The sequence below is a fragment of the Nanorana parkeri genome, unplaced genomic scaffold (assembly GCF_000935625.1).
Source record: "Nanorana parkeri isolate BGI_ZX_2015 unplaced genomic scaffold, ASM93562v1 scaffold416, whole genome shotgun sequence".
NCBI classification, from domain to species: domain Eukaryota; kingdom Metazoa; phylum Chordata; class Amphibia; order Anura; family Dicroglossidae; genus Nanorana; species Nanorana parkeri.
The window spans coordinates 1,119,865-1,139,579 of record NW_017306684.1 but is presented as its reverse complement, the minus strand read 5'-3'; the positions used below and the strand labels follow the sequence as shown (position 1 = coordinate 1,139,579).

The window sequence follows — 19,715 nt, the reverse complement described above, 5'->3', positions numbered from 1 at the left end:
AAACACTCTCTGACATGGTCTTGAAACGTCGCTAAGGAGATGTGTGTTATCTCAGTCAATAAACAGCATTGACTTTAATATCATGGAGTGCGAGTGACTACTTTCATCTATCTACATTTCACGGAGGCATCCGTTGACACCACCGCACCCACCCAGTTGGATTTGGGTTTTCGTCCGATCAGGAGTGCGATGGGACAGGAGGATTAAGTCTCTTTTTGTTGCCTTCTTTTCCTGGTGCTGCGATTTGCCCTCCTGACACGACTCCCGTGCATGACTGCGTTCGTCTGAAGCAGGAAAATTAAACCTGATATGGTTGGTTCCTTCTTATCTTCACATAGTAGTGTCGTGTGAATCTATGTGGATTCCTCTATGATAAATACTTCCCCCTGAAGAAGCCCAGTAGGGTGAAACATGTTGGGGCTATCCGAATGAGTTATCCACCATGTTTTACAAAAACAATAATTATGCTATGGATTTGATGTGATACCAATAATTCTGTGTGGAATAATGTTTTAATAATATTTGTTTTAAAGAAAATTACCTTTCTATAATCATGTAATGTTAATAAATATTTATATTATTTTTTTATATCAATAGAGTTTATAGTATTTCTTAAAAGCCCCTCCCCTTTCGGCACTAGCACACCCTAAGGTGGAAAATATTCAACACAGTTAACAATTGCTATTTGGGGTGTGAAATCTTGCTCTCTTATTTCCTTTTTTGGCTATTGCAAAGTGAAATAGCCAATAGGAATCTAGCTATGCATTCCTATGCTGGCTTTTTTTTTTTATTCTGACGGCAGCAAAACCGCCCGGCCAATAGAAAACAATTGCGCGGAGCTAGCTGTCACTGCTAGCTCCGCCGAATCGTTTTCTATTTTATTTTTTCTACTTTTTAAACAGTTTTTCTATTCTGCTCGGTACCACAGAGGTACCGGGCAGAATAGGCCGCATTCGGCTATTCACTCACTGCTGTTCGACATCTATGAGAATAGGCCGAACAGAAGCGAGTAGCCTGCCGGAGGTTCGGCTCAGCCGATCCAGATGTTGGATCGGCTGAGTCAAACTCCTTCTGCACTTCGGGTCTGCCGAACATGCTGAGCATGTTTGTCCCACCCGAAACCAGCTTCAGCAAGCCGATGTACGGCTGATTTTAGTCGGTGTATGGCTGAAATCAGCCGTAGAAGCCTGAAGTGAATAGCTGAACAGCCTGCCTACGGCAGCTTTGTGAATAGACCCCTAATTAAAAAGGATCACTAAATGAAATGAACTAAACTACCTTAAATACACCCCAATAAACAAATAACACCCTCTCAAGAAGAAATAAGGGTAGATATTTTAAAATATTTAAAACAAAAGTTAAAGTACATTTTGCCGCAAGAAGATCAATTAACAAATTTGAGATTTTACAATGGTGGACTTTTGCCAAAAGTGAAATAGGTAAATCACTCCACTTATTCCTAGTGGCTAGCTCAACTCCAAAAACCAAAACAAAAAAATGCTATTTGCTACAGGCCCAAAAATGTATTTCCATTGGGCCATTATGCAAGACAAAATATACTTTTTATCGACGCATTGGAATAAAACCTATTGAAAGTTCATTTGAAGTCCCCAATGAATGAGATCAATACACATTTACAGCCCCTGGATTGCAGTACAACACATGGTGCTGTAGCAGCACACCATAACTGGAGTTATGGTGTGCTGCTTTAGAAAAATTTCTGCAGGTCCAATTCTAGTCCCTTGTAGTGTGTTAGCAACTGCCTTAAAGTGCATTTCCCCTTCTGCAGTCAAATTTTAGAAAAACCCCTCAATATGTTTGCTATGTATTCCTATTCACACAGCGTACCACAAAATAATTAAAAATATATATTCTTACATTTTGGATGTTTTGATGCAGCAGGCAACATGGCTGAATTCAGAGTTTTCTCCGCACTTTCACTGTGATCTGTCCTTATATAAAGACTTAGGACTGAAATTGTGTTTCTCTCCTTTACTTCATTAGCATACAATGCAAACCCCTCACCCCTCACAAGCCTGCCTAACATTACAAAGAAGGAGAAAGCCAAGTAGAAATGTTAAGTAGCCAAGAAACCCTAACCCAAGAAAGAGCAATTTAAACCACAAAATACGCTTTTATCTTATGATATGTAGATAGGAACACATGACAAATATAAAATGGTGTTATCCCAACTTGGCTGCAAAATTGGAAATGCACTTTAAATCAATGCATGTTAATGCATTATATTTATATTACTTTCATATGTATTTGTTAATTTTGTCTTCATATATTAACATTATATCCAAGTATTTAGAGATGAATTCATTTTAGTAAGTTCCTAGCAATTTTCTTATTCCCCTTGCAGAATTCATAATTATGGAATGACGGTAGGATTAGCAGGATTCCCAATAGACCTAACGTACGTGCGGCAGTTACCGCTGCAAAGTATAAATATGTCACATAATAAGCATATAAAGATGAACAACCAGAAATCTATTTTATGATAAAGAGGCAAAGGGCATGTTTCTTACCAATGGATCCATTATGTTCCCAGCTTTATCAACAGGTGAGTTAGTAAGCTTTACTAATAAATGAGGGGAACAATAACAGTTTGAGGAGTTCACAAAATATCACCAGTTATTTTAGGCACTAGTAATAATTTAACAAAGCACACTGTGGTGTTTTGCATTCAATGTATTGTTTATTGATGTATTTATTTTTTGAACAAAAATAAAAATTAATTTATTTTTACAAAAACATTTCCAACAATACCAGGGATTCCACATATTCCATTTGCGATCTTATATAGCCTTCTATCCCTCTATTGGGTAGAGCAGATATTTTATAAATATTAAAATCCTCATTTCTATATTTCTTTTTATAAGGTGATTCTTCATACACATAATATCATAATACTACATAATAATATAATGAGATTGTGCATTTCCGCGACCCATGGCACAACCCCTTTCAACCATGTTGGGCAGCACAGTGGCTTATTGGATAACACTTGTGCCTTGCAGCACTGTGGGTCCCTGGTTTGAATCCTGCTCTGTGCACTATCTGCAAAGAGTTTGCCTGTGCTTGCATTGGTTTCCTCCCACACACCAAACACATGGTGGAAGGTTAATTGGCTCTGTATGCATGTGAGTTAGAGACCGTAAGCTCCTTGAGGGCAGGGACTGATGTGTGAACTATGTAAATTGTTGGCACAATAACTATAATAATATGTCCAATATTTCTGTAAAATGTTGCAGAAATTGAGAATAATTATAAATCTTATTCTACAAAAGCACATTTTCAAAGGATGAGATGAGTTGTTGCTGAGTTAACTTTCCAAGTTACCCTGATAATTAACCAAAAACCAAGAGCCACCCTTTAAACATTCAATATCATTTTAATTATAAAGTTTATGTTATCTAGCAATAGAAATACATACTCTATGCATAACTGTCAGATATAGTTGTCAATTCAGCATTTATCTTAATCCTACAGACCTCGATGCACCCAGTAGAAGCTGGCTCCATATATTTTGACAATTTCCTTCAAAGGAATTCTTGGCCTTCATATATTGTGACATCATCAGGATCTCATACATGCACCTTAAAGGGAATTTACTGATTACTCTATTTCTTTGGGAAAAATTTTTTACAGCACTAATAAAAGTCTTTGGCACTATTACATTTTATTATTTAGAAATAAAAATGTTTAATTTAGTTCTGCAAGTGCTTGAATAGGCATCTGCTGGGTCCAGAAAGAAATGTGACATCCAGGGGTTGATTTACTAACCTTATAAACACACCACGAACATGTATACACCTCTGTAGTGTGTTCCCTCCCAGCATGATCTATGGGTGGAATCTAAACACCTTTGTAGTGTGTACACACCCAGCAGGTGTGTTGTGCAAAGCCCTGCATGAATTGCAAGGTGATGTTGTGTAAATTAGCTCTATGTTGTGTTGCTTGCATTAATGAATGCAGGAATGTAAATGCATGAGCTAACCATGTTTGTCTAAACTGTGAAGCAGCATCATATATGCATCTTGTGCATGATTTTTCCATATATGGCATTAGTGGAAATATGCTTTTAGAGACTTTTTGGTTGATAAATACGTTTTGCTGTGTGAAAATCACACGCACCTGGTGCATGCGTGTGTTTAGGTTAGTAAATCACCCCCCCCCCAGAGTCTATCACACTGTTCACATTTAGCTACAGTGTTATAAATGAAGAGTACATTCTTCCAGGATAGCAGTATGCTTGATGTGCTGCTGACTTTTAAAGACAAAAGCTTAGGGATTGTCGTCGTCATTCCTGTATCAACACTGACTCATAATAGGTGTTCAGCCTGTGGCAATAGAACTTTAGACCAGCTTGAATATTCCAGGTAGTAACTCTCTGAATAGAAGCAAGGATAAAGATGAAAGCTTTTGCAGCTTCACATTGTATAAGGAGTCTATAATGACAGCTAACACTTTTGTATCCTGATTCTGATTAGCTCCTACCAGCAAATCCCTGGGATGAAAAAAGTTTGTGAAGCATGACCTTTTGAATAAAAAGTGTGCAAGTTCACTAGCAAAAATAAGGAACAATCAATCATACATTTTCCTGCTCAGCTAAGTAAAAAAACAAACAAACAAACAATCATTTGCAGGAATAGATAACCCTGCCCCTGTTCTATAAAAAGGTGCAGCAGCCACATTGTCTGTGTATGTTAAAACTGTTATAAGGAGAGCAAACAATACTTTATAAGGAGAGATACTTTTGTAATGTAAAAATTCTGGCATGGGTACATGTTCCCCATGGCAGTGCCTGGCTTCCCATGCCTTTTCTTTGACAATTGCTTGCTTATTAGCTCTATAGATAGCAGAATTGAATACAATGATTCATTCCAGGGCAAGATGAACAACATTTTTTAGGGTTAGAAATTGATAAGTGTATTTAAAAAAAAAAACAAAAGCAGGGTAAGTACCTGAATTTGACTTGGCATCAGCCTCTTGAAGTCCCTGTACAGCAGAGCTCAGCCTGGGAGTTAGAGAAGCAGAAGAAGGAGCTAATCTGTTCTGACAAGGAGTATGCCAATAGGTGAAGAAGGCAGAGTGGCAGACAGGTTAGCTTTTTACTGTGCTGCTTCTCTTTACCTGTCCAGTAACTGCAGAGAGTGTCCATGACAGTCTGGTTTCAGAGGAAGTGGGTTAATTGATGCTGACTTTCATTCAACCCTGAAGACTAAGGGCACATGAGTTTTGTTTGCATATAATTGCATGACTTATTCACAATACATATTTTTGCTAGCTGAACTGCCTCTACTTCTTCTAGTAGTGAAACACTAAAGTAACAAAATAGAAAATAATTTTGTGGATGATATATTGATATACTTTAGATGCAGGTTTAGTGACCTGCAATGTGTAATAGTTGTTTTAAAATATATATATTTATATAGTGAAATGGTGGTCAACGTACTTAATATAGGGGGCTTCAAGTGTGATCACTGACATTGCCAAAGTGCCACACATGATATTCAGTAGATATAATGCTATGAAAAAAACTGTTAGAGGTTGACATGCAACAATAGATACACAAATACTAAAGACATGTAATGTTGTCAAAAAAAGCAGATACAGGGACAAGTAAGATAGTGTAAAACAAATAAGCCAACCCATACTGGAATCTAAGACAATTTTTCCTTCACTGGTTTGAGTAAGCATCTGGGTTAGGCAAAGTTTGGGGTTGATTTACTAAGGGCATATAGGCTCTTCACTTTTCAAGGGAATTTTCCCTTAACTTAGTGAACGTAATGAGGAGATTAGAGGGGACATGATTTTCATGTAAGAAATGTTTAGGGGTGATGGCAACATCAGCAATGAACTTTTTACAGTAAACTCCGTAACAAAGACTAGAGGCCACCACCTAAACTGGTGGAGAAAAGATTTAACCACAAGGGGCGTAAGGGCTTTTTTTCAGTGAGATTAGTTAAAGTCTGGAACTCGCTGCCACAAGCAGTGGTATCAGCTGAAAGTATTGAATCATTCAAAAAGCATTTAGATACCTTCTTCAGAGACCGCAACATACAGGGGTACAGGTTCACTTAAAAACAAGGACAGAAAAGTGACTTGTGTACACATATACACATGTACAATCACACACATACACACAAAGGTTGGACTTGATGGACCTGTGTCTTTAGTCAACCTCAAATACTATGTAACTATGTAACATGCTAAAGATCTGCTGACTTCCATGATCCAATCATATGCAAGCACATTTTTGTTTATTTTCCTTGCACATCATTGTGTATTGTTTGCAAAGTGAATTGTTACTGCATTTCTACAATATCCCTTGCAAAGTGCAATTCCCCTTGCAAAATGAACAGCCTATCTGCCTTTAAATCAATCCCAAAGACAACCCTCTGCAGAAACCTTGAGGGCCACACAATAACAATAAAAAGGCCACAAGGTAGATCAATCGGGTATAGTGTGTTCTATTAATACATGTTTATGATTTAAAGAAATTGATGGCATCAGAAAGATCCCTTTTTTTCTTTTTTTCAAGAATACGTTTTTATTCATCACATTCCAAATACAATTCAGTTATTTAATTATATGCATAAAAATAACAGTAGCATCTACATCTAACCGCTATGCACCTGTCTATAATTGCTAATCAACCATAGTCAGATGCATGACACACTGATCCGTTATGATAAATACTTATACAACTATTATATAATCCTCCTCAAAAAGCCTTTCTCCCCCAACACCTGTGGGAAATCTGAATTACCAAGTAGGGGTGTCAATGGGCCCACATAAGATGATATATCACAGTTCTTGATTAATGCGTTTTATTATCACTCTAGTTACGATCGACCGATTCCATCCCCGCGGTCGTTTGTCTGGGCATACCCATGGTAATGACGTTAAGGGTATTGAGATCTCAGCTTGTTCAGAGTTTGATCCACGTAGGGCTAAACCAGTCCATCATTCTATTCAAGGTTGTAGCTTTATAGTATCCATGTGTGGCAGATCCCCTCTCCCTTCTAGTCTTCTTTTAACCAAAATGTCATAGGCGTGCCCCCGAAGTACCCCAGGTATATTGTAGCAACAGAGATCGTAGTCTGTGAAAATATACTCTGGGGATCTTTATCGGGGTCATCTGAAATATGTAAAGAAATCTTGGGAGGATGTCCATTTTAAATCATGTCATTCTCCCCGTCCAGGAGTGTTTACACTTCTTCCAAGCCTCCATTCGTGCTTGTGTCATCTCCAGGAGGGGGGTATAATTAAGTTAATATACTTTTCTTACATCTGCTGAAATTTTTATTCCCAGATAGTTTATTGCTTCCAGGGCCCAGGTGAATGGAAAACTAGCCCTCAGAATTTCCCGCTCGCCCTGAGGGAGAGTTACATCCAGACATTGAGATTTACTTTTTTTCTTATTATACTGTATATTACAAAAATACATTAAAGATACATTATGGGCATGAGGGTACATTTATGGCTTAAATGTGACATAGAAGAGATGGACAATAAAGGGATTAATGTTAAATTCATTAGTTTGGCCTGTTCTTGTTCCATTTATATATTTATATTACTTATCCATTCAAAATAGGGGTTAAATCAAACAACATTTACAGATTTTATTCTCTTGGGATTCCAGAGCAGCAAAGACCTAAACATTCTAATTACATTGATTCTCCTTGTTGTCTACTGTATGACAGTTTTTTGTAACCTTGTGATAATCATATTGGTGATCTACAGCAAAACCCTCCAATCTCCTATGTACTTTTTCCTCACTCAATTGTCTACAAATGATATACTACTGACCTCAGCGATTGTTCCCAACACACTCAATGTTTCACTTAATGATGGCGGGACAATTTCATTTGCTGGTTGCATCACCCAGTTTTATTTTTTTGCTGCATCAGAAACCTTTGAGTGTCTTCTTCTTACAGTGATGTCTTATGATCGATATTTGGCCATTTGTCACCCACTGCGTTATTCCGTGTTAATGAATAGATGGCTTTGTTTAAAACTGGTTTTTGTCTCTTGGATGTTAAGTTTTTCAATCACACTGATTGATACTTTAACGTTATCTAAGTTAGAGTTCTGCAAATCAAACATTATTGACCATTTCTTTTGTGACCTGGACCCTTTGATGGAAATTTCTTGCTCTGATACATATTACCTTCAGTTAGAAGTTTCCTTACTAAGCATTCCACTTGTAATCATGCCATTTATGATGATTGTGATATCTTACACTTATATCATATTTGCCATCTTAAAGATCCAGTCTAAGGCTGGTAAACAGAAGGCCTTCTCTACCTGTAGTTCCCACCTAAGTGTGGTGATTATGTTTTATGGGACTCTAATTGGTATTTATGTTCTCCCAAGCAGAGAACAAGCACTGAATACTGGTAAGATTCTGTCATTGTCTTATACTGTGGTGATCCCTTTTTTGAACCCCATTATCTACAGCTTAAGAAACCAGGACATTAAGAAAGCCTTGGAGAAAAACATTAGAAAATTTGTATTTATATAGAAACCAAGGATTTATGTACAACCACTGCTTTTTAGTCAGTTTAAGGCTGGGGGGTGGGAAGGAATGCTTCTTGGGGCCATAATGAGGCAGAACAATTAATTGAGTGAGTCTAGAGACCCTGCAATCCATGAGTCATTAGTAAGGAAGAGGTTTAGTTTCACTGTTACAATGGGTTTGAGGAGAATCCTGTGAGTTTGAGACTCATGGTCACTATGTCTTTCTTTTTTTTTTGGGGGGGGGGAGGTTATTTGAGGTCAGGGAACACTTAAAACTGCTTCCCCATTCAAAGCAATTTTTTTCCTCAAAGCTCCCCTTTAACAAACCTCCCGTCCATTGGCCATTCCTAAACGGCCAGACAGGAGCCTTATAGGAGCTGGTGGGCATCTTAAAACGTCCCTCCCCGTCCCCACTTGTGTACGGCGCCAAGCACGCACACGAGTGGGGAAACTGTCAAAAATGTAAACAGCCAGCGATGGCAGTTTAGGAACAAGTAATCTGGGGTCTGTAGCGATGCCCGATTGCTTTTATTAGAAGCAGGTGTGCGCCCAATGTGATCGCCGATCCCGAGATCTGCTGTGCCCGTTGCATCCGGGACTGGCATGGCGACTTTGTCACAGTTGATCAAAGGGAGATCAGTACACGATCTCCCTCTGTTTCCTTCTCCGACCTCCGGTCCCCAAATGCAGGAAGATATATATATATTGCATTGTATATTTTGCGGGTGAGCACAATTTTAAAGCTTGACATGTATGGTGGTGTCTATTTACCTCACGTGACTCCGTCTTTTATGTTTAACCACAAATTTGCGATGATAATAAATGTTTCACTACATTTCAAAAATTACGGTACTTTTTTAGTTATATAGCAAAAAAATTACCCCCCCCCCCCAGTGGTGATTAAATATCACCAAAAGAAAGCTCTATGTGTCCCCAAAAATGATATCAAATTAATTTAAGTTCAGAATTGCAAGACTGAATACATGTCAGTCAAAGTACCTCAGTGCTGAATACTGAAAAATGGCCGGGACAGGAGGTTGGTTTAACACCCTGGTCTTCAAGTGGTTAAGAAAATTGTTATTTTGTTTCAGGGGTGGTATTTTGGGGTTTTAATTTCTATTCTTATTTATTTTATGTTGATTTGGTGTTTTGTTAAGGTGGAGATGCATTCACTTGTTACTGACCATTTGCCTCCTTTTTGAATAATTTAAAAGAGAAACTACGGTAAGTGCAAAAACAGTGTGCAACAAAACCACCTCACATTATAGCACTAACATTCACCACAAACAACCCCTTATCCCCTTATATAAAATAAAAGTTAGGCATACATCAATTAGGCATACTATTCCTAATTAAAGCTGTCTTGCTGCTGGCCAGGTTTACCCTGCTGTATCCTCTGCAGTATCTTTGTTCTTGTAGTGAAACCAAACCTGTGCTTTTTGTCTCTAGTAGATTTGGGACTTCGCTCAAGAATATTGTCCTGCTTCTGGCCGATTTTACACTATTGTATTATCTGTGGTCTCCTAACTCTTGTAGAAAAACATCTGCCTATACTTTTTGTCTCTGGTACATTTTGACTTATTATCCCTGACTAAGTAAGTATAACCGCTCAGGCCCCCCACAGGTTTACCTGATTGAGGATCACAGCTGCAGAGACAGTCTTAGTTTAATAGTCATTAGTATTGCATATAAACCTGTATCAACTGGCGGTTTACTGAATGCAGTCTTTGAATTATTCAAGCGGGAATTAAGCGACAGTCTATGGTTATGCAGATATATGATAAGCAAGTGGCTGTGGAGATGACCGTTGGAATGGGAAGATTGCCCTCCGGTGGAGCTTGAGGGAACGACAGTCCCAGCTCAGGTGATCCGGCTCTCAGACTGGGGCTGCAGTGACGTTTTTGAGAGAATAGGCTGTCCTGAGACTGGTGGATGTCCTGTGCATGCAGGACGTGTGGATGCAGAGGAGAGGAGTTCGTGGCAGACCGACGGAGGAACTTGCCTGGCGTCTACACACTTGCACGAACGCCAGGCAAGTGCAACCGCCGGGTTTAAACAGGGAGAGGGGGAGGAGTCTTGTGACGTCACGGCTGACGTCACAAATTTCCGACGGAGCTCCGGGCCACGCCAGAACTGAGGGTCAGGTAAGACTGTTAGAGTAAGTCCTTTTACTGGCCAGTTTTAAATGCTGTACCCTCTGCAGTATCTCAATTCTTGTAGTAAAACCCCAGCCTGTGTCTCTATTAAATTTGGGCCTAACCTTGCTATTTAAAACTGTCCTGCTGTTTGCCACTTTTACACTGTTGTATCATAACTCGTGTAGTAAAAAACTTGCCAGTGCCTTTTTTTCCTCTAATATATTTTTGCAGATTCCTCCTCATTAAAATATCCTGCTGCTGGCCAATTTCACCCCATTGTATCATCTTCAGTCTCTTAATTCCTAATTAAAGCTTGCTAGAAATGTGTGGAGACAGCTGCTGGACAGTTTTTGCATTAAAAAAAACCCGGAAACAGCCACAGCAAAGTACTGGCCAATTTCTATCTGCTATTCAAAGTGGGCTTATTACCATTTCATTAAAAGACATGTGTTGCTGCTAAAGTTACCTAAATTTTTTTTTCCAAAAAGAAATCAGATTGTGGTGCTGTCATTATATGCAATATTTCATCATACAATTTGTATGTAATGTCAAAACTTTAATCTACATATGAATGAAATAATAAATACAATAAAACCATACATTGTAACATTGTATTTCCTGAATGAGACTTGTAGGCTATCTGACACAGGAAAAGTTTGACAGCTGCTGCGGCCATAGCCAGGGCGTTCTGAGCATGCTCGCCACAATTTTGGAGTAGATCTTGGTATACACCAAGATGGCGGCACCCACATGTTTCGATCACCGCCATCTTGGTGTATTTCAAGATATACTCCAAGATGGTGGCGCACATGCACAGAACACGCCGGCGGCTCCTGCCGGGTGTGACGTCACCGTCATGTGACGTCACTCGCTTCTCCTCCAAGATGGCAATATGGCCGGCGGCATGTTCTGAAAAAGAATTTATGTATGCCCAAATATGGTTTTAGTTCATTCGGGCATATATTACATTTGTTATTTCGGATTTGGGCGAACCACCGAATCAACTGATTCTTGTTGATTTGCTGGTTCTTCTGAATCTGAATGCACATGTCTACTGGTCATAGTGACAGAGGGATTGACGACAGGGGGGGAGAAAATCTGGAAGTTGTAGATGCATTCGGAAAACGTTGTTGAAGTTTTTTAGGATGTATATCCTATCTCAAAATTCTGAATTTAAAAAAATATATTTTTGCATAGGTATATGAGTCCCCCCCTGGTGTTCCCCAACTTCCTATGCCTTTTTGACAGTTTACCTATTATCTCTAAAAATGGCCAGACTTTAACAAAGTTTGCCCCCTATAGATGTCAATTGGATTTGGCTCTAAGTTTAGGTTTGCTGAACTTCAATCAAAATGTATGAACTCTTGGGGAAATGAACCTGGGGTGATTTGCCCATCAATATTCCCTTGGCCTTTAAATTTCTTAGACCACTGTTCCTCAACTTTTTTCAGTCACAGTAAAATCTCCAGGCACTGTAAATAAAAAAATGGAAATGATGTGTGGCCACTTCAAAATCCATACCATACACATATCCGAGATCGGAGCCTGGTATGGATTTAAAGGTGTATCCCACACAAAAAAATGGGGTTCTGTCTTCACATCAGGAGCATTTTTCACCTCAGAAGCCTCCCTTCCCATCAGGAGCCATCCTTTCACATCAGATGCCTGCCTACACCATGGAAAGGCATGACACTGTGCAAACATTTCAAGGTACCTCTGAGGAAGTCCATAAGGCACGCTAGGGTGCCATGGCACCCTGTCTGAGAAAGGTTGTCTTAGAAAACTGAAGTCCCTTGGGTTGAATATTCTTGCTTGGAGATGTTCCAACTTAATGTATATCTCTTTTGTACAAACCGCTCCCTGCTCTAGACCATACTTCACCATTCTAGGTGTCCAAATGGGAGGGATTTTTTTTCAACAGATCTCCCTAGTTCAAACAAACACAATCCTCACTCTGGCTCTCACCTTCTCAATTCCTTCTTGCCGAATCTAATTATAAATGCCTAACAAGCTGGTTAGTCATACTGCAGTATGTCTAAACACATGGAATCTTCAAATGTCTCTGCAATGTTGGAGTTGTGAGCTGGGGACCTATCACAGATCAGCTCTGCAGTTGATAACTTCCTGTTAAGTTCCTGTAAGTTCTGCAAACATGTAGGTTTTTCCTACCAGGCTATGCAAAACACAGAAATGTGCCAGCACACTTACTAGCTATCCTGTAATAAAACAAATTACACTGTCTAACAATATGCATTAAAAACAGAAGCCACGCTGCCTCATCAAGGCTTCTCTGTGTAGTGTGGTCCTAACTCTAATCTCAGAGAGCCGCCACATTGGAGCATATACACTATAACAGTAGATGTATTGAATACAGGTATGCATTGGGGGTAGCCCAGTCCTCCTTTAAGTTGTAGGGATACACTGGAGGCCTAGCACATCAAAATGTCAGCTAAAGCCTCCAGTGTGTCCCCACACCAAATACAGCCGAGATAAACAAAAACAGCAACTGCACAACTCAATTTATATCAAGCCTTAAAGTAAGGTGCACATGGAAAGGCTTTCAGCAATACAAAACACAGACATTTCCCAGGACAATTACCAGCTTGCCTACACCTTGCTTTTAAGGCTAGTTATAAATTGATTTGTACGGTTGCCATTTTTGTCTAGCTTTCCCTACCAAGCTGTTGTACTGATCTAGAAGTTTGGGCAACGCCTGCTTCTACCTACTGATTTATATAGCACCTAGCCCCCCAAGGACATCAAATGGTACTCACAGGACCCCTAACAGTATTTCCATGGTACTTCCATAATGCATGCCAGTGCATCCAGTGGTATTCCCAGAATCCCTGCCAGTACTTCCAGTGGCACTCTAATCCATTACAGTACTCTCAATGATACTTACAGAATCTCTGACAGTACTTTCAAAGGTACTCACAGAATGCCTACCAGGATTTTTAGTTTCCTGAAATGATGTCCGCCCAGCTGTTAGTAGTAGGCTGTCAGCCAGCCAATGGCTGGCCGTTCGGCCAGCTTCGAATTTCCCATGGGCTCAGTCGAGCCGAAGCATATGCCTTCGGCTCAACTGAGCCCCTCGGCCAACTTCGGGAGCAGTACGTGCTATAGTGAATAGCCCGTACAGCAAACCTTTGGTTCTACTGAACCGAAGGGGTCCTGGGGTCAAAGCTGTCCGAAGGATCAGCCAAAGCTATGCCTAGATCCTTCGGCAGCTTTGTGAATAACCCCCTTTAAGTTTTAGCCTTTGATATGGCTGGTACTGTGTGTTTAAAGCAGCTATGAGTAAGAGCTATAATAATGAAGCTTCTTACCTGTTGTTGCTGACCCAGATGACCTGACAATTCTTCTCATCTCTGCCATCCTAATCTCTGTAACATTTCCAAGCTAAGTCCCTTCTTAACAAATGACACCGCAAATCTACTAATTCACTCTCTTGTTACCTCACACCTTGACTACTGCAACTCCCTTTTCATTGGCCTAAATCTAAATAGGTTATCCATAACCACCCCTCTCTGCCAACCCCTCCACTGGCTTCCAATAGCACAACGCATAAAATACAAAATACTAACAACTAGGGATGCCCCGATACCGATACTAGTATCGGTATCGGGGCTGATACCAGGCATTTTCACGAGCACTTGTACTTGTGAAAATGCCCTGATTCTTAAGGCTGATACTGGGCCTTTAAATTTTTAAATAGTAGCGGCCGGATGAGTTCCTTCTTGAAAATATTGTCCTCCAAGTTACTTGCAGCCTAAAAAAACATAATGTGAGCATATCATACTTTGTGGTATTATTGCCTGTTATGAGGGATCACAAGGCGATGAACCAACCCCACCAATCCCCACCCCTTATGTCTGATTGCCTTCAACTGTTTGGGAACTCAAAGACCTCCACATAATCTTCTGTCCCTTCCCTCCTGGACTTCTGCCCCTTGAGGATGCTGCACTATGTAAGATCTGTCTCTCTACCCAGGCCTTTGGACCTAGGGATTGGAAGATAGCAGGGATCTCTCCTCCTGGGAAGTATTCATGAACATTCTGGCTGCTGGAGACTAAAGTGCATTGGCCTAGAGGAATCCACTGTGACTGCCCCTTACATGAGAGGTGGTGAGTGACTGGCTGAGTGAGAAGTTCCACATGAACCTTCTCAGCTTTCCTGCCTTGCAAACTTCCTACTAAAACTTTAGTTTTCAAGGTACCAAAACCATGTGGGTAGCCACCAGGCATAGTCTGTGGCTAAGTGATCCAGAGAGAGTTGTGATAAAGAAGGCCTAGGAAGAGGATTGGAGCCCAGTCTGGTGCATAAGACTGGACATCCATATTAGCGTGATTCATTGCTCACCCTCCTCCCAACAAATTACTTTCTGCAATAGACCTGTTCCTATTTTGAGCTCAGTAAAGTGACCAATGCCCATTCTTTATGTCATCCTGGGGAAAGAAAAAAGAACCACAACTGAGAATAGATGTGCCTGGAATTGTATTACCATGTAAGAGTTCCTGAGACATTTGCAATGTAGCTGTTAGTCTTCTGAAAGTCCACTGTATGGATGTGTCTTTGGCCAGACTATACAGTCTAACTCACTGAAGGTCAGGACCAAGACTATATCGCCTGGAAGGGGTTCCTGGAACATAAGAAGGGGTTCCTGGAACATAACTCCTCCCCTCCTCTTCCTCTTTCTGTAAGGTTCCCCCAAGGCTCTGTCCTTGGACACCTTCTCTTCTCTATCTACACCGCCTCCCTTGGTCAGTTAATAACCTCACATGGCTTCCAATACAATCTCTATGCCGATGACACTCAAATCTATCTTTCTACTCCACAACTCCCCCCTCAGTGTCCTTGCGTGTCACTAATCTACTAACTGACATATCAGTCTGGATGTTGCAACACTTCATAAAACTCAATCTCTCAAAAACTGAGCTTTTGATATTTCCTCCTGCCCGTTAACACAACTATCTAACCCTCCCCTCATGCCAAGGCCCTAGGTGTCATCCTTGACTCGGACGTCACCTTTCTTCCCCACATCCAATCACAATCCAAATCCTGCCGCCTTCACCTAACATTTGCCTCTTACTTCCTGCTGTACCTCTAAGACAGGAAGTGAAGGGAAACCTTTCTGATGAGACATAGATAGTAAACAAATAAAATAAAAACTGACAAGGGTCTTTGCCATTACCAACTCTTTCGAAAACCAAAATAAAATTTTTGATATTGGACTTAAGATATGCTTTAACTTTTTCCTAAGGTTCAGGTTTATCTTATAGAAAATAATATTCTGATGAAATTAGTTTTATTTTTATCAAATGATTACACACATAACACTAATGGGTCTAGTTTTCCCTCTACGGAGCAATTAAATGATCTGTAGGGATATACTGTATGTTACACACTTTTTTTTAAATACATGTATCAGCGCTGCATGACAGAATAAATGTCAGTCAAAGTAACGCAGCGCTGAATACTGAAAAATGGCCTGGATGGGAAGGGGGTTTAACACCGCGGATGTCAACTGGTTAATACACATGGCCTATGAAGTGATTCTACTTACATTAGCTGATATAGACGATCTGAAATGGTATCTACAAGTGCTACTAGTACAATATACTGGTAGTATTTACTGTACATATACAAATTGATTTTATTTTTTTCAAATTCTTTATTGGCTGGAAAAACGTCAAGTATAACCAATACATAATGTGTTGTACAAAAACAGTTACAGGAATTCTACATGACAGAGTGGAAAACAGTCCACATCGTAACAACGCAAACATCTCTCGACTAAGAGAGTCATGTCGGAAGTAACAAAAATCAGCTCAGTACATTAGTTGACACAGCAAGAGTTTGATTCGGCAGTACTATTCTGTACAGTAGAGCTCAGTGACTAAGTACTATGCTCGATATCGGACAGTGTCTCAGGAACTAGGGGAGAAAAGGGAAAGGAAAGAAGATAGAGAGGGTGAGGACGAAGCAGGTCCCGGCCGGGATCCGCATTGACATCTGGTGTCCTTAGTCATATTGGGATTATTCCCATCCGAGCCACCCCAGATGTCCTCATGGCAGCCCGAGGGAGGGTGACCTGCTTGGGTCAGCATGTGTAGGTTGATCCAGGCTTTGGGCAGAGACGCTGTAGCATAGCCACGGTCCCCAGGTGGCAATAAAACGGGCTTCAGTGTTTTTCAGCGAGGCAGTTCGGTCCTCAAGCAGATATGTATCTTGTACTTTGGCGAGCCACATCTGGACAGTGGGTGGACAGGGGTCCTTCCATTTCAAGGGAATGCATGCCCGAGCTGTATTCAGCAGATGATGAGTCAAAGAGCGTTTATATCTGTGGATCGGGTGTTTAGTCAAATGAAGTAGGCATGCTGCAGGGTCATCCCGGAGGTCCGCACCTGTCAAAGTCTCAATCAGCTCCAGCACCCGCCCCCAGAAGGTCCGCAACTCGGGACAGGACCAAAAGATGTGTAGCATCGTACCCTGAGCCCCCTTACATCTCCAACACACGTCCGGAATCGTGCTATTCATTTTATGGAGCAACCATGGCACCCTATACCATCGTGTCAGGATCTTATATCCTGATTCTTGATATCGATTCGCTAGCGAGGCTTTAAATGTCAGCGCTAGGATAGTGTCTCTTTGTTGCTCCAAAAAGGTACATTGTAGCTCCGACTCCCAGCTATGCAGGAAATGCAACGGTACTTCCCCGGTGGCGGCCTGCAGTAGCCTGTACAGTTGGGAGACTGCGTGTCGGGGAGGGAGCTGGGCTAGGCACAGCTGTTCGAACTCCGTCAGGGGTCTGTCCAGGAGGGACGCGTTAGGTATCGCCCGTAGGAAGTGTCGCAGTGAAAGGGCGCTCCAAAAGTCCACAGGGGGGTCTGTGAGAGATTGTATGTCGGACGTCTGCAGCCAGCCCCCTGGTCCCCTGAAGTCTCGGAGTTGGAATTTGGAGGCGCTTAGGAGGACCCGACGCAGTCTACTATTATCGCCTCCTAGTGAGAAATCAGGGTCCCCAAGGACCGGCGTCAGAGGTGACGGTAAAGGTGACAGAGTGGATGCCCCAAGCACCTTCCGTGATACCCGCAGAGTCGCGTGTACCAGCGGGTGAGATTGTACTTCCTGCGGTATGGCAGAGGAGAGCCATGGAAGACCCTCTATGGGGAACATATATATGCTCCGCTCCATAGCTACCCACGTCTTACCCTCCCTGCGTAGACACCATTCAAGGAGCCTGGATAGATGATTGCCGTGTAGTACATTGTCATGTCCGGAAGCCCCACCCCTCTTCGGGTTCTGGGCAGTGATAGGATGATAATAACAAGAAACCAATATTCAACCAGGAGATGTTCCCCTGGGCATAAGATTCAGTGCACAGTAACCCTATGTATGCATGTATGCACTGTCAATCCGCCCGGCGCCCTAGATATAGGTATAGCGCTCAGGGAGCTAAAAACCGTAAGTGGTGTTCAGGTTTTCCCATACATTCCCACAGAACATCCCACGCATGGCGGGTAAACATTGTACTTACATTTCAGCAGGGGGGAGGCGTCCCCTTGCGGTCCGTCTAACCCCCATCTCCCCCATTTTCGAGGCCATGTCGTCCAGATCCCGTTTCGTTGGGAGTAGCGGGAGGTATTGCCGCCAATCGTCGGGTGTTCCCACACTTGAGGCCGGTATAGGCCCAGGGTCCTCCGGTGTAAAGGGGCGGTCTACCTCCGGGATACTGGGCGACAGGATGGGTGACGGGGGACCTCCCGGCCGGGATGGGTCCGTCATCAGAGCTGAAGTAGGTGGTATCTGGAGTAGGCCGCACGTGTCAGCGCCATGCCGTCCGGTGCGGGAGACTCCCCAGTCAACCGCGTTTTGTAGAAGAAGCGCTGGATATCTGAGCCCGGGGTCACCGTAGAGGAACCGGGTGTCCGTTTAGGTTGCGACATGCAAAAAAGGGTGAGATATTAGAGTCTATTTAGTCCAAAAAATGAGCAAGGGGAACAGAGCTCCAGCAGCGTGCATCTTCACTCGGCCATGTCTTAGCCACGCCCCTGTACAAATTGATTTTAATTGTATTTCCTTCTCTCCTTTATTCTGCATTCAGTTAATTTAGTCATATACTCATACAAATATACAGTGAAAAATATGTTATCCTAAATTAAATTTTTAATTATACATATATACATAACATGTTGTACAATTTTTTCACGAATGGTAATATTTAAAAAGCTTTAAAAACACGGTTTAGACACTGGGTTAAATTATTTCTGTTTCAATTTTAAAGCCATATGGATTGTCAGCACAAATCAGTACCTGAAAATGTAAGTTTGATCTCTTTCTTTTCTGTGTATTTTTTGTCCTTCAAAATAATTGAATTTATCTGTAAAAAAAATAATCTAAGCAAATGGACTTGCTGTATTTTTTTTTTTTAATTTGAAGATGTTTCGCAGGTCATCCGACTCGCTTACTCAATTCGGAGAAAGAGAAATTGAGAACTGAGAAAGCTAGTCAGATGACCTGTGAAATATCTACAAGAAAAATACAGCAAGTCCAGTTGCCTTTGATTTATTTTTTACAGCTATACCATGACCTGGATGAATGGAAACCTTCACAGACATAATTCAATTTAGTACATTCTAAATATCGTGCACCCTATAATGTTTAAAGTTCTTAACTAAATAAGGAATTTCTGAACCGAAGAACAAATGTTATATATTGTTGCTTATTGGTATTTAGATGAACTGCACTAGCTTTCTTTCTTCATGCCTTTTTTCCTTTATTTTTAACTGGTGATTTTGCTGTTAACACACTTCTTGTCCAAGGGTGACAACACTCACTAAAGGGTCTATTCACAAAATGGTGAAGAGTTTGGAGAAGGCAGGAGAAGTGAACAATCTAGGACAACATAGCTGAACTGGAAAGTGAGCTGAATTGGAGAAATTTTCCAAATCAGCTATTTTGGCCTAGATTGTTCACTTATCCTGCCTTCTCAAAACTCTTCACCCTTTTGTAAATAAACCTATAAATGTGCTATATATCTATATA

The 19,715-nt window shown here is 41.1% G+C and overlaps 2 protein-coding genes across 2 annotated transcripts in view; both read left to right on the top strand.

Annotated features, from left to right (window-relative positions):
• Positions 1-7,178: 7,178 nt before the first annotated feature.
• LOC108789742 (olfactory receptor 5F1-like) lies at positions 7,179-8,536 on the top strand. Its single transcript, XM_018559823.1, has 2 exons — positions 7,179-7,271; positions 7,607-8,536. The coding sequence occupies exons 1-2, from the start codon at positions 7,179-7,181 to the stop codon at positions 8,534-8,536; spliced, it is 1,023 nt and encodes a 340-aa protein (XP_018415325.1).
• A 9,967-nt stretch (positions 8,537-18,503) lies between these two features.
• LOC108789741 (olfactory receptor 11L1-like) overlaps positions 18,504-19,715 on the top strand; it is a 2,975-nt gene continuing 1,763 nt past the window's right edge. The window contains exon 1 of the mRNA XM_018559822.1: positions 18,504-18,544. Coding sequence (XP_018415324.1) covers positions 18,504-18,544 — 41 coding nt within the window. The remainder of the gene's footprint in view (positions 18,545-19,715) is intronic.

Coding starts and splice junctions, on each gene's coding strand:
- LOC108789742 (XM_018559823.1), top strand. CDS start 7,179: ATGTCCATTTTAAATCATGTCATTCTCCCCGTCCAGGAGTGTTTACAC. Junction 7,272..7,606: donor GTGTCATCTCCAGGAGGGGG/GTATAATTAAGT, acceptor CATTCAAAATAG/GGGTTAAATCAAACAACATT.